This window comes from Triturus cristatus, chromosome 6, assembly GCF_964204655.1.
Source record: "Triturus cristatus chromosome 6, aTriCri1.1, whole genome shotgun sequence".
NCBI classification, from domain to species: Eukaryota; Metazoa; Chordata; class Amphibia; order Caudata; family Salamandridae; genus Triturus; species Triturus cristatus.
The window spans coordinates 213,969,778-213,984,984 of NC_140589.1; the positions used below are offsets into that span (position 1 = coordinate 213,969,778).

The 15,207-nt window shown below is 45.4% G+C and overlaps 1 protein-coding gene across 3 annotated transcripts in view; it reads right to left on the reverse strand.

The window, feature by feature from the left end:
* Positions 1–15,207, reverse strand: part of PLA2G7 (phospholipase A2 group VII) — a 357,931-nt gene that overhangs the window by 80,770 nt on the left and 261,954 nt on the right. For all 3 annotated transcript variants that reach the window (XM_085610561.1, XM_085610558.1, XM_085610560.1), the window contains exons 8-9: positions 14,293–14,384; positions 5,022–5,192 (exon numbers count right to left, since the gene is read on the reverse strand). In XM_085610561.1, coding sequence (XP_085466687.1) covers positions 5,022–5,192; positions 14,293–14,384 — 263 coding nt within the window. The remainder of the gene's footprint in view (positions 1–5,021; positions 5,193–14,292; positions 14,385–15,207) is intronic.

Sequence of the window (15,207 nt, forward strand, 5' to 3'; positions counted from 1 at the left end):
TCCCCCTGATCATCATGGTCTGGAGACGGGGTCGGAGAGCGATGAGGCAGGGGTGGAGAAGGCGGAGGGGGCGGAGGTGGATAGGGTGGAGGAGGTGGGGAAGGCACTCTGAAAGGGGAGGTAGCACAGTCTTTCCTCTTAGGAGGTGGAGGCGGAGCCGGTTTGTCCAAATATCTCTTTTTAGAAGAAAGTGCCAAATGTCCACTTTTTGGATCCTTGGTAAGTGTCTTTTGCAAGGGATCCGGTGTAAACAGTTCCTGAGACAATGTTTGTTCCGTCTGCGCCGAAGGTTTTGGGGCCGATGTCTTTTTAGGCTTGTCCGTGCCGTGCTTTTTTGGAACCTCCGGTTTTTTGGTCGGCGCCGAGGTAGGCTTCGGCGCAGGAGTGTCGGTGCCGAGAGCCTTATGGTGTTTGGTTGGTACCGAAAGGCTGGGTTTCGACACCGAGGGCTTTGGTGCGGAGCTCGGTGTCGAGGTGGAGGACGGTCTCTTTTTCAGTGCCGAAGTGTGTTTATCGGCACCGCTGGCAGGCTGGCTCGAGCCCGAGCCGCCGGAAGGCTTATTAGGCTTCTTCACCGGGCCCGAAGGTGGGGTGTTCGAAGCAGTGTCTTTGGTCTTGCCTAGGCCCGGAGGCGAAGGCGTGACCGTAGCCTTTCTGGGTGTCGGCGCGGGTGTGGGAGGGGGTATAGTACTCACGACCCTCTGCGCCGGGGTGATGTCCTCCACATCTGAGTCGTCGGCTTCGGAAGCACTGACGAGGTCCTCTTCGGTGCGCTGCTGTCCCGGAGCTTCGACGTCGTCCCCGAAGATGTCGACTGGAACGGAGGTCGAGGATAGTCTTTTTCGATCTGAAGGACTTGCAAGCGGGACAGTCTCGAGCCTCGTGTTCAGAGGAGAGGCAGAGGTTGCACACCTCATGAAGATCGGTGTGGGGGAATTTGGACCCACATCGAGGGCACTTCTTGAATGGAGTTCTTTCCATCAGCCGGGACCGGAGCTTGGATAGGCCCGAAGGCCGCCGTCGACGACTGGAATCGAAGATGTGTCGAAGAGAAGGTGATTGAGGAGATCAGGATCTGAACAATACCGCGATGAGCGAGGATTCCGCTTCGATCGTCGAACTGGAAATGTTCAGAACCGGAGCGCGAAGTATTACATCCGAGCCCGATGGCGGAAAAAACCAATCTGAGGATGGAGCCGAAGCCCATGCGCAAAACGATCCAAGGGAGGAGTCACCAACCTCGTGACTTCCAAAGACTTTCCAAGAGGAAAAACAAACTGCAAACATCCGGGCCTAACATCAGATGGCGATCTATGCAAAAGTGTGTAGATCTGCAGCTCTACATACCAAGAACAGATGCATACTGGTAAGTAGCATATTCCATCTCCTACTGGCGGCCGCCAGTAGGTAGTTATAGTTAGGACCTATTATCCATAGGAGATCCGCAACATTCTATTTGGAATAACTTTGGCACCGGTTGACGAATCTTGATGGCGATCTATGCAAAAGTTTCTGAATTGTGGCAGTACGGCATCTAAAGAAATTTATAGATTGCAGTGCCAAATCTTGATAGGCAAGAGCGAAGAATTGTAGACTTCAATTTAAAGGGGTTTCTCTTGATGGTTACTGTGATTAGAGAGAATGCACTCAAGAATTTTCAGGGGATACAACTTCTCTGTAAATTACTTTGAACGTGCAAGTGTATGAGCACAGTATTATTTTAGTTTAATTTACACCGTTAAGAAGTATCTGTTTAGAAGTGTGTAGGACGTATTTTAAACAGATCAGAAAGATAAACAGAGGTGGTTTCCCAAAAATGGCCAATATGTTTTCTAGAGAGATGGTGATTTCTTGTATATTCATTTACAATTTTATACAGGGCAAAATTAACCTGTATGTGGTACAGCACTTTACGTGGGAACCGCTTTGTACAACACAGGACAATAGAGTCTGTATGTGAGAAGGTGGTTCTAATTATATGACCCGCCTGGATTTTTGCTTTTTGATCACCTGATTTTTGACCTTTTACTGTGGGAGAGACTCATAACCGGGGACTCACCCACGTTAATTGGTCAATTGGTCAACCACGTCAATTGGTATCTACGGCCCACAGCCTCCAGTGACGCACCAATGTACACTGTAAACTGTGTGAGAAAAACAATTATTCCATGTCCAAAAGCATATCTGAACTGCTTATGGGGGATTCAAAAATGTCATATTCCTCTGACTCAGCTCAGAACCAGAGCCCAGCCTGGTGTGACCCTGCTGGGCTGGATTAATTACTTTTCTCCCCCGCTGCAGGATCAGAGGCTTTGCCCTTCAAAGCAAGCATTCGGCAGTGCTTACGTGAACTCTCCTGAAGGGAGAGGCTGGGCAAAGTTGCTGTACATTATTCAGCCAGCTGTCAGGCGGTGCCAGGCACCAGGCCTGCCCCAGACGGGGGCTCCTTTCAAGAATTGCTAGGGGGAGGCCCTGACCGTGATGTCAGCGAGGGGGGGTGCTGAGATCCTCAGAGCACATGTGGCAAGTGACTTCCGGGTGACGCAAATTGAAGTATCCCATAAGACTGTGCAGGAAGGTTGAAACAGGGGTTGAGAGGTGTTGTAGCACCACAGGATAGGGCAGAGGTGCATTCCTACTGGCACCTCTGCCCCCCCCCCCTTAAAGGATAGGGCAGAGGTGCTTTCCTACTGGCACCTCTGCCCCCCCCCCCCCCCCTTAAAAGCTCTTGCACAGAGGGGAGAGCTCTCTCTGGGATGTACTTTAGCTGAGAAAGACTGGTACTGGAGGCTGACACCATGGACAATTAGAAGGAGGAGCCCTCTGACTGCCTTCAGGAGCAAGACTTCTGTCTCTGAGTGTTGCCAGGACCAGTGAGGGAGGAGCTGGGATTCTACACAGGGAGGAGAGAGGTCCAGGAGGAGACAAAGGTGAAAGACTGGGGCAGGAAGCCAGCTCCCTGCAACCTTCATCAGGAGGACTGAAGAAAGTGCCCCAGGTAGCTAGAGCTCACCACCAGGAGCAGAAGGAGAACAGGATAATCAAAATCAGCCCAACGTGCCAGAGATCTCCTGGCCTGAAGGTGGGCAACCTTTGACCTCTGCAGAACCGACGAAAAAGCGAGTGGTGCTCCGCCCCCAGTTGCCGATGTGCACCTGGGGAGGGTCAGGTTCTGGGGGCTGACCCCCCAGAAAAAGACAAAGTTGGGGAGTGCTTTTGCGCTCCCTGTGAAGCAGCCCAGGGGCCCAGGACCCCATTCTTGGGTCCGACCCCAAAGCAAAGCCTGGGAGCGCTGTTGCGTTTTCTGCAAAGTTGGCGGGGGCCCAATACCCCATACCTGGGCCCCGGCGACGATGAACTCACGGAGCACTATTGTGCCCCTGTGAAGTTGGTGGTGACCCAGGACCTCATCCCTGGGCCCTGGAGAAGAGGGGGGAGCACCACGGCACTCTCCATGCGTCCGCTGGCTCTCTGCACCACACATGTCTACCCACAGGAGCAGGCAGACCAGAAGAAATGGTCCAGTTCCCGCTGCAGCTCACAAGGGAGCTGGCCGGCAAGGACCTGGTGAGAGCAGCCGGGTGTAGGCTCCCCAAGCTACTCTCCCACGGGCAAAGTGCACGTGGGGTGCCCAGGTGGGACCAGGCACCCTGGGAGAAGCTGTGGTGCAAGACTGCGCACCCAGGAATCGACGGCAAAAGGAAAGATACTGCGGCTCTCCCCAGATCAGTGGAGAAGCCGCTGCTACGATATGCATGCTACCCAAGGTCCGGTTGCATTCCTTGCCAGCAACTGCTCGTTTTCAGCTTGTGGTGACCCCAGGAGGATGGGGTCACCACCAACATGCAGCAGATGTGCGAAAACAGCCAGTCGCAGTAATGAGAATAAAGAGTCTGGTTTGTAATGCTTTCCAGGAATTCAAGGTGGAAGTATTTTTTTTCCCAAGATTGAGATTACATATCTTCATTGACTTTTTTTAAGAGAGGAAATGTCAACAGTGGGCCCAATCAAAAGTGAAGTGACCTTGTTTGGCGGTAGGTCAAGAGTTTTTGTTAAAGGAAGAATGGTCCAATGTATTGGACAGTGGCATTTGCACTGCAGATTTTTAATTATTTAACAGTTTATTGTAGTCGAACTGCACAAAGAGTCTGCAGTATATACCTTGGCATTATCTAAACAGAAAAGTGTTAGGACGATCATGGTTTGTACCCTTCCAGGGAAACCTAATTCAGAGAAAGTTCATCATAAGGGGATGCAGTATGTAAAATGAATGAATCAGTACATATCTAACACACCTACTTCTAACAAAATACCTCTTGCTGCTTATATCAATTTATCAAAAGATCCTTTGATAAATTGATTCACTTTTTCTGCAGAGGAGGGTGACTCCAAAATGACCCTCCAGATTCCTCAAGGAGGTTGAACTGTTTGGTGATGGCCTTCACCATTTGGTTAGAGGGTTGATGAGTGATAGCGCATTAATTGGCTACATTACAGTACTCTGGTTGCGAGACACAAAATATTGAATTCCAGAAGGTCAACACTGTAAAAGTACGATAAACCCATCAGACTGAATGAATCTATGGTGCTTACAGGTAATAAAGCATAAATACACCCTTACAAATTACTGTCACAAGTGATATGCTTCACTCTTGCACAATGTCTTTAATTGAGAATTTGAATAAATATTAATTTCTATATGTACAATATACTAAATAATACCCCTGTAGTCATGTTTGTGAATGATGGATTGCTCTGCCATTAACAGCCATGCTCTTTTCCCTAATTCTAAACATAGTATTATGGCAATTCTCAATGCAAAGTGTAATTTGCAGTCCAAAGCATTCTGCAAATCTTGATTCTGTGAATCTTTATTTGTGATTCTTAGCCGCAAATTACCATCTTGTATATGCAAAGGTTTGTGTGGTTTGGGGCATTGATCCTTATAATCATATTCGTATGGTTAAAGTTAAACAAACAAAGAAACTTATGTTAGATACACTACAGCAAAACCCACTTACTTGATGGTGATCATTCTTCTGTCCACTGTAGCGGAGTCCAGTTTTTTTATTTGTAGAACATTCCGCGCCCACTGGAATCGTTCAGAATTTATAAAGAAGAGTGGCTGATGGACTGCGGAATACACCTCCTCTCCCAGTGGAAACATCCAGACATCTAGGGCTATCCCACACCTGGAGAACATGACTTTTGCAATGTTAAGCTCTGTCATTACCACACTATTTTGTATACATAATACAAAATATACCATTCATTATAGCGTACAGAAGATAAATAGACAGGTTTCTCTTCTAGTAATTATCACACAAAAAGTGAAGCTGGCCTAGCCCTCAAAAACAGTATACAAAGAGTATATGTGGTAAGCAAATGCAGTAGAAAAAAAGAATGTGAAGAAATGTTTACAAACTGTCTTTTCATTGTAGTTTTCTCATCATGTATATGTATGTTTATATTGCATTAAGGGCTGTCAATGGCATACAAGGCATTCCCACGCCATGCACATACAGTTCAATATCATTTAATACTCCTGGCGGTCAGCAAAGAAAATAGAAGATGAAGCTTGCCTAAGGCTACCACGATTCTGGATTGATTTAGTATACCTACAAATCTGCAATCCCAGTTTAAAAACTGTTCTCTAAAATGTCCTTATTACAGTTCAGCTGTGAGGTCAGATCACCAGTAATAAGAAAAGTACACAGGTGATAAGATGCAATAGCTTTTTACATTTGAGTTGTGACATCATAATGTTTCATGCCAGAACCAGCAGCCAAGATGAGAGGCACATCATGGCGCATCATTACAGCTGCAGTTTAAACACTTTTCATTCTTATGTCGTCGTTTTAAAAAATGAACATTGATCAGCCCAAACAAAAGAATTATGAGTACATGTTTATATTTTGTATGCTAAAGTTCACTGCACGAAAAAAAGAATCATTCTGTATGTTACTACTCATTCTAAGCTACAGCCTTTGACTGATATAGAAAGGGCAGGAGGTCTTTAGTTTTTCTTCACAAGAAATTACCTGGACCTCTGAGGCTGTGAAACCAAATTTAAGTAGGTCAGCAGTCAGCAATATATTTCACCTCTTTTGTGCGTTGCACAGGCCTAGATATTATCAGTCTCTAAATGTTGGCAGGATTCAATCAGGAGGCCCTTCACTGACCACTGTTGTAATGGTGAAACATGGTGCACTCACCACATTCACAGAAACTAAACTGTATCAAAGGTAACAAAGAAAGTAGAACAATGTGTAAAAGTTGTCGTTTCTATACATTGTTTAACAAGTCTTATGTCACAGATCCTGTTTGTCTTTTTAGTGATTGCTTAAAAAGATATTTAAAATCGGTCAGGCAGAATTTCATTTAGGTCTGGTCTTGGATTTGGTGTTCGTCTCTCTCCAGTCCACAGTAATCATTCCCCTCCTTTTACTATCATTATTATAATTTTGTAAGGGGATCAACAGCTGTCCAGGACAAACAAACACTGCTTCCAAGGAAGATCAGGACTTTGATACAAAGTTAGCCGGTGAAGAACAGGCACTCTGGATCACAAGCTGCTAGGAACCGCAATGGCCATCAGACACTATTCTGAGCATGTGCACTTCACCAAAGAGGTTTCTTTCTGATGTGCTAAACTCTTCCTGCTCAAAGTCGCCTTTGCTCTGCTGCCAAGGGCAGAAGTGCAGTTCTTCATGACTTCTTGGCAAATGAGCATTGGCAAAGCCAAAAAGGTTGCACCTTTGAGACCTACTGGCTTTGCCGACGGTTTGTAGTAACACTGCACAGCATGGCTAGAGTAAAACAAATAAGAAAAAAAACTTTTACATGGCTGCCCACGTCATTTGGTAGGTGTGTGCCCCATGATGGTTTCCTTAGTTTTAAGTTAATGATCCGAGTGGGTAATTTTTTTTAAGCTGATGGGGGAAAGCACAATCAATCGAGAGCTGAAGCAATAGGGAGAGAGAGCAGAAGCAATGCCGTGGTTTGGGTTGGGGGGGGGGGGGGCGAATACGGAAGCAACCCTTGGAGGGGAAACAGAAGCAACACATGTGAGGGCAGGGGGTGCAGAAAAGACACACAAGCAACACGGAGGATAGCTGGGAGACACGCCAGAAACATGGGAGGGTTGGGGGAACGGATGGAACACAGAGAAGCACAGAGGCAAGTGCAACAGGAAGGAGTGTGGAACAGGCAGCAGCGAAGAGAAGTACATGAGGGAAAGGGCTCAAGCACATATGTAATCTCTTTAAGTGCTACATAAAAAGAAACAAGTTGTTGCCTGACCGCGTATCAGAGAGTGGTGCAATAAACGTAGTGCATGCATAATGCTAGCCTCCGTGCCTTTAATGAAATCCAGATTCTCTCTACACAGACTTGGAGAATCTAAATTTTTCCTTGCTAAGTTTCACGAAATTCAATGAAAATTTCACAAAATGAAACTTTCGTTCCTAAATGAGATTAACTGGTATCTCGTGTCACCATTTTTTTCTTCTTAAAACCCAGGTGTGCACCTCACATTAACGTTTTTCACAGGGTGGTTGGTGGGAGACTGGATTGCATCAAATGTCTCTCACTGAGATATTTATGGGCGAACCAGCCTGCAGCTGGTATCTGGTGAGACTTTTTTTATAACACGAGATGCGTGTTAAACTCAAAAAAAAAAGTTTGTGATATGTATTTTGAAGAAACTGAATGAATTTCTGGTAACATGAAATCTCATCAACGTAGTTAAATATAAAGTTCCTGTTTCCAACCTTCCTTTGTGTATGAACATTTCTGCTCTTACATATCTGAAGTCACTAAATCCCAAAAAGCTAAAATCTTGATCCTAGAGGTAAACTGAGATCTTATTGTTTAAATGCGTCTCTGTACATACGGATTAGATACATATTGTAGATTTTTGTTTTAGCCATTATCCTTAACTTCTTTGACCCAGTCTTGGTGATCGCATGATGTCGATTTAACCAGTTACCACCGTTCAGGGGCGGGTAGCAGATACAAAATCTGAGAAACAGTGGAATAATAAACTATTAGGCTGCACGTAGCGCTTCTAAATCGGATTCCTCAATGTCGATGACCTATTCTACCTATAGAATATTTACTGCAAGTATCTGGTCCCATGACCACACCTCCCATGGAAGGTAGGGGGCACTCGTTTCACCGGGCGTGATCAGGTCCCAGGGCTGCTTCTTCATAGACCTACATCTCGATCATTGCTCACTAGATTTTAATGTTTTTGGACAACCTTCTGAATCTCAGTTGGTTGTCACACTGCATAATTAGGCTAATTGGATTATTGTCTTGACCTTCCCAAAGTGATGCCATCAATTAAATTATAATAGTTATGCATGGGAAAGTCAGGTCATTAGCTGAATTAGACTGGCTATACAGTTTAACAGTCAATACAAAGACATTTTCCTACTTAATGAAGTACTATTCTGTACAGGGATAAAAGTTACCACTAGGCTACATATGTGTTAGACTACATTTATTGTCCTGGGGCTCAATACTCCTGGAACTGCTAAGACTAGACGTTGGATGTTTGATTCAATGCTATTTGGGTTTTTGGGGGTTTGGTTTTTCGGTCTTGAATCAAGACAAGAAATGTAGCAGAGAACCTATTTATAAGATTATTATGCAGCTGGAACATGATTAGACTAATGTTAGGATACCAAGGTTGACAGACAGCTGTCAGTGAAAATAGGCGAGTTAGATTTATTCTGCTAACTTTTCAACACTCTTTGAAAGTAAAATGGTGTGCCCAGGAGGTAAAGTGATATACCTTTAACAACAAGTGGTCAAATGGTGGAGTTGCGATTAGAACACAGGTCACGTGAGACCAAACTTACTAACTCGGGGCTCGATTCACAAAGGCCTTTGAACACTTTTGGTGAACAAAAAAGCAATGGATCTTTCAAACTGTCCTCTGAAATGTTGGAGGGCAAAGTGCATTAATCACCAGGAAAGTTGTAACGTAGGGGTGGGGACACAGGAATGTAAGGGGGGTCCTGCAAAATGAAATAAACACTTGCATACATCTAACTGTTGATATTTACAGACATTTTCTAAGTCGTTTCCAATCCTGGAAGCATAAGTCACTCCTTTTAGAGCCAACAGTGCATGCTTTTCAAATAGTAGGGAAGGGAAGAGAACAGCCCCACATGGTTTGTGGGTGTATTAGAAAGGGACTGTCTACAGGGAAATGTTTGTATTGGTGCTGAACTATTAAGCTGTCTTATAGATTTTTCCTCATCAGTCCTTTATCCTGTACCAGTTATAGTCCACAGAAGAAAGATCAACAGAGGGCCCAATGCAGAGTCCAGTACAAATGGTTTGTTTCAATTTATGGTGTAGTTTCTGGGTACCAGTGTATTTTTTCAACAATGTGGTACAGCATCACTATACAGTGTAAAAGGCACTAAATTACCAGAACTCTGGAAGAAGCGAGGCTTAACCTCTGATAAAGGGGGTCTGTTATGGGCAGCTTTCAGGGTTCTAGGTGGAGCCTATCCTATGGTGTCATGTGGCAGGATCTCGTCTCTGTGGTCCTGCCATTGCCTCACTGGGGTTTCCTTGGTTTGTTGCATTTGACCCCATGGCTTGTGACTGAGGGCTTTCCAGCCTAGCGGTGCCACCTAGGACGTGCAAATAAACTGTTTACACTTGAACTGGCAGCAGACATCCACAGAATGGGGGAAGAGGCTTTTACCGCCTTATTGGTATGGGATGCAAAAATGGGTACTCCGACTGATACCCAAACCCTCTTATATAACTTCAGAAGGCAGTGCCAAGTTACAGTCTACTGCAGCACCGAAAGCCTCTTGCTCATGAATTCCCACACTGAAATTTCACAAACTCACTAGCTGAAAGTTCCCAAAACAAGGAAGGCAAGCCTTGTGCAGCTCAGCCGTAACTTGTGACTGGGTATTTTTCCACCAAATTGAAACTCACATGTCTATGGAAACTCTCCATCTTGAACAGGCTGTCGACAGCCACGGGAGGATGGGGGTGGGGGCTCTCACTCCATGGGCAGCTCAGTTGTTGAGAAGAAACCATGGCATGTAGAAACCACAGTACTGCCTACATTACCTGAAACGGGCCTGCAACCTACAAGGGCTTTCAGCTTCCTCACGATAGGAAATTTACCAATATTCTAATTGGTAATAGGAAAGATAGAGAAAAATTCCCCTTATCAAGAAGAGCAAAAAGAGATTAAATGCCCAAAAAAGGTTCTTGATTGTCTCAACCCCTTCCCAAAAGACCTGCACAAAAGTGTAAATAAAAGGAACTTGGACAGAATGCTTGGTGATGGATACACACAAGCCTTGGCGTTGCCAGTGGGCAGGGACGGGATAGTAACACACTTAAAGAGACCGCACCTTTTGGAGAAGCTGTGAGTTTCCAACCTGTTGAGGAGGACGAGCCAGGATGACAGAATAATTTTTGTAATTAAGTAAACAAAATCATTTCAATAATTATTTTTGTTTTCTAATTACAATACAACTGTCGTTTAGAGTATACGGCACCTTAATTTTCAAAGCGTAAACTTTTAACATTCAGATTCTGTTGCTGTGAGGAATCAATCTTAAATTAAAAATTATTTTCTTACAAAGTAGAGAATGCAAACTTCAATATGCCAGTTTTTAACAATGTATGTATGTATCGCGTATTTGTATAGCGCAAACTGTCACCCGAAGGGTATCATGGCGCTTAGACATTTTACCAATACACGCAAAACACAGTAACAGAAGAATTTAATCTGACCTAGGGAAAAGATATGTTTTTAGTCCCTTCCTAAAGGAGGAAAATTCCCCCAAACTTCTCAGCGACAAGGGTAAAGAATTCCAATTTTTGGCTGCCACAAAGCTAAAAGACCGCCCGTCCATCCGGGCCCTCAAAACCTTCGGAATTACCACTAGATATGCTGATGATGATCGAAGGGAGCGTGTGGGCACATACAACTCAAACATTTCCCGTGAAGCCCTTTAAACACTAAACAAAGTGCTTTAAAAACAATCCGCTGTGAAATAGGCAGCCAGTGGAGATCCACCAGCGCCATAGAAGAGGAGTCAAAACGGCGCCGAGAAAGAGCCAGTTTGGCAGCCATATTCTGCACACGCTGCAGCTTAACCACCAAATTGGCTGGTGCTCCTAGAAGTAATGCATTGCAGTAATCCAACCTGCTCAGTATGGTCCCACGCACCACTTCTACCCGAGCATAGGCCGGTAGCAGCGGAAGAATTTTCCATAGCATACGAAGCAGCGCCATGCAGGTGGACACAGTTTTGTTTACAAATAAATCTAGTTGAAGGTTAGGCCCAAACATCACGCCCAGGTTCCTGGCGGAACCTGCTGCCAGAGGTGCATCCTGGAAGGAAGTGGGCCAAAAATCAGGAGGCCGTAGCCAAGGGACACGATCCATCGAGCAGTGCAATACCTCTGTTTTAGAGCTATTAAACTGCAAAGAGTTATGCCTCAGCCAGTCCGCGGTTGATGCCATGCATTGATGAAAAGTCTCCAAAGGCACCGCATCCTTGCCCTCGATGGAAAAGATGAGCTGCGTATCATCGGCATAATTAATAACCGCAATGCCAAATGATTTAATCAAACTCACCAAGGGGCGAAGATAGAGATTAAACAAGATAGGGCTGATGGCAGACCCTTGCGGGACGCCATGCCTAACCACCTTAGTGTCAGACTGAAATGGTGGCAAGGCCACTACCTGACGCCTGTCTCCCAGGTAGGAGACCAGCCAATCACGGGCCAAACCCCTCACCCCGGCATCCTCAAGTCTTCTGACCAGGATGTCGTGGTTGACCGTATCAAACGCGGCCGACATGTCGAGCAGCACTAAAAAGGCTGCTCGTCCAGTGTCGACTCGCGATCGAAGATCGTCTAAAACGGTCACCAGACCCATCTCCTTACTCCCTGCTCTGGCGAAAGTGACTGAAAGGTTTGCTCACAGATCTATTTCCAATTTTATTGAGGAAAGGGGTCTGTTGCATAATACTCAATCTGGCTTCCGTGCTAATTTCAGCACGGAGACCGCGCTCCTTGAAGTCACAGATGCCATCAGGGAGGAGTTGGATGTTGGTAAAAAAGTGGTACTGATTATGCTGGACCTGTCGGCGGCGTTCGACACTGTTCCCCACGCACTTCTACTCTCGAGACTCTGGGACTTTGGTCTGCGGGGAACGGTGTGGAATTGGCTTAAATCCTTCTTAGCCGACCGCCGGCAGACAATCTGGGCGCCACCCTTCTCTGCTGAAATGTCACCACTTGAAGTGGGGGTCCCTCAAGGTTCCATCTTGAGCCCCCTCCTGTTCAACATCTTTATGGCCCCCCTGGCGGTGACAGCGGAGGCTTTTGGCGCCCGGATTGTCAGCTATGCTGACGACACCCAGCTCCTCTTTGTAAGTAACAGGGATGGTCAGTTCGATAGTGTTCAGGTCAACGGATGTTTGAGTGCCGTCTTTGAGTGGTTTGGACGCCATGGGCTGAAGTGCAACGCCGACAAGTCGGAGCTGCTCTTCTTTGGCTGTACATCTGAACCCGATTGGAAAACCTGGTGGCCGAAAGATATGTCTCCTCCCACTAGCTCGTCTGTGAAAGCTAAAAATTTGGGAGTGGTGATTGACAACAAGCTATCTTTCGGACCACATATTTCATCTCTTACTGGGAAATGTTTCGGCATCCTGCGGATGCTTCGCAAATTTCTCCCTTTAGTCTCTATCCAGCACAGAAAAATTATTGTCCAGGCACTGATCTGTTCCAGGCTGGATTATGCAAACATTCTGTTTCTGGGACTTCCCAAATATTTGGTCAGGCGTCTGCAAATCGCCCAGAATTCTGCAGCCCGAGCCATTTTTGGTCTTCCAAGGAAAGTCAGAGCCACGGATCTTCTTGCCACATTGCATTGGCTCCCAGTTGCAAAAAGGATTCTATTTAAAACTTTGACCATGACCTTCAAGGCCTTGCATGGCATAGGCCCCAAATATATCTCGAAACGACTGTCTTGGTATACCCCTTCAAGATCTCTCAGATCCTCGTCCCTATCAAAGATGAGTGTTCCCTCTATCAAACGAGCAAGAGCAGGAGGACGGTCTTTTCGTTACTTAGCCCCTCATGCCTGGAATGATCTTCCAATCTTTCTAAGACAGACTTCTAGTCTTCTGTCTTTCCGCAAGGCCCTTAAGACTTTGCTCTTCCCGTAATCTTGATGCTGTTTCTGTGTTTGTAGCCCTTTTGGTGTTATGTTTTTCCCCATCTTCGGATGGGAGTCTTCGTTAAAGCGCCGGGATACTCCAGTGGAGTGGCCGTGCGCTATAGAAGTGTATAAATAACATAACATAACATAACCAGGGCAGACTCCGTGCCATGGGCTGGTCTAAAGCCAAATTGAGTCGCGTCCAAGCAAGAACTGGTCTCCAAAAAACTGGACAGATGTTTAGTGACCAGTTTCTCCAGAATCTTAATGGGAAAAGGGAGCAGCGATATAGGTCTATAATTCGCTGGGCAGGTGGGATCCAGAATCTCCTTCTTCAATAAGGGGGAGACCACTGCCAGTTTCCAGCACCCCGGAACTCGTGCCATAGAGAGAGACTGGCAACAGATGGAAAACAGCGGAGGAAAAAGCTCCGCCTGGAACACTTTCCAGTATTTATGAGGCAGTGGGTCCCAAGGGGAACCAGAAGATACGCTATTGGCCAGCGAACAAAACTCCTCAAAGGACGGAAGAGGAAAGCTGTCCAGCTGTGTCTGTCTGCCGTCTGCCTCTTTCATCTCTAAGTCGGTCACTAATATAGGGCCACGCACAGGCTGAGTAGCAAGCATAGTCGATAGATCAAGCTTACTTAAGATCAAGGCGATCTTATCTTCAAAAGCCTGCGCCAAAGAATTACAAAGAGCCTGGGAGGCAGGGATGTCATTAGCAGCGCTGGCAGGTCGAGAGAGGTCCCTAACGATCTTAAATAGGGTCTGCGTCTTATTTGCTGCAGTTAGAAGCGATTCCTCAAGATATCTTGCTTTAGCCCCTTTAATCTGCGTCTTATAATCCAGTAAGGCCTGTTTAAAAAGGGTTTTCTTAGATTCCAGATATTGTTTTCTCCAGGTTCGCTCTGCTCGTCTACAGCGAAGCTTCAGTTGCGACAGCTCAGCTGTAAACCAAGGCATAGCGATCCTGGATCTATCCCTGGTTTTCACAATGTAGTGAAGACAAACTACAAATGCTTTTAAGATGTAACACTGTTTTTGAATTTGACATTTCAAACTAACCTGAATCTGGCATCTTGGGAAAGACACTGAACAACCGTAGCAGCGCCAAATGAATGACCCACTGTGGCTATCCTACTGACGTCAATACAGCCCTGAAAGAAGGAGACAAGAAGTTATTCAGTGAACTTAGTGACTTGTCCGAACAACAGAAGGTCATGTTGCACAGTCTAAGATTTGATTAGCACAGACATCAACACATGAATTGGACCTCCAGCACTAAATTCAGTAATAAGTGACTTAACATGTAGATGATCCTTCATTAAGAGCATCAAGTGATTTATTGTAAAGTATATTAACATTTAAAGTGCCCTTGTAACTTAACGTTTATAAGCAGGATAATTCGGGTCCATAATAGACAGATATCCTTCCTGTCTGGTGGGATCTCGGACTCTCAGTTCATCCACCGATGCAGGGAATGAACTAAAAGCTCAGATGAATGCCAGCAGCCGCCTTGGTTTGTTTTTTACAAGAAAACAATGGTTCTGTCGGGTTTAAGTAAAACAATTGCTTTGTTATGTAAATGAATCAAGAAATGACCACACAAACTAAAAGTACAAATCACGTTAACGCTAGATTTGGAGGGTGTGATGTCGTTCTTTATATAAATTTCAGCATTTATATGAAAACACCCATATCACTTGTAACGCAAGGTTACCAACGAAGTAAACAGTGAATCAGTGACAAGGTGACCAAAGTGACAAATTTGTGCAAGATATGTACAGTGATCAAATACAGAGGAAACATTCTATGTACATCATATACAAGAGGAGGGCCAGTATCAAGGAAAAACACAATGGCGCTGTTTCATGAGTGAATCAAAATACATTCGGAAAACAGGTCTTGAACTGGTCCTAGCAGTTATCGTCGACGTTTCAACCCAATATATGCGAAATTAAATCGTCATGCAGGGTCTTC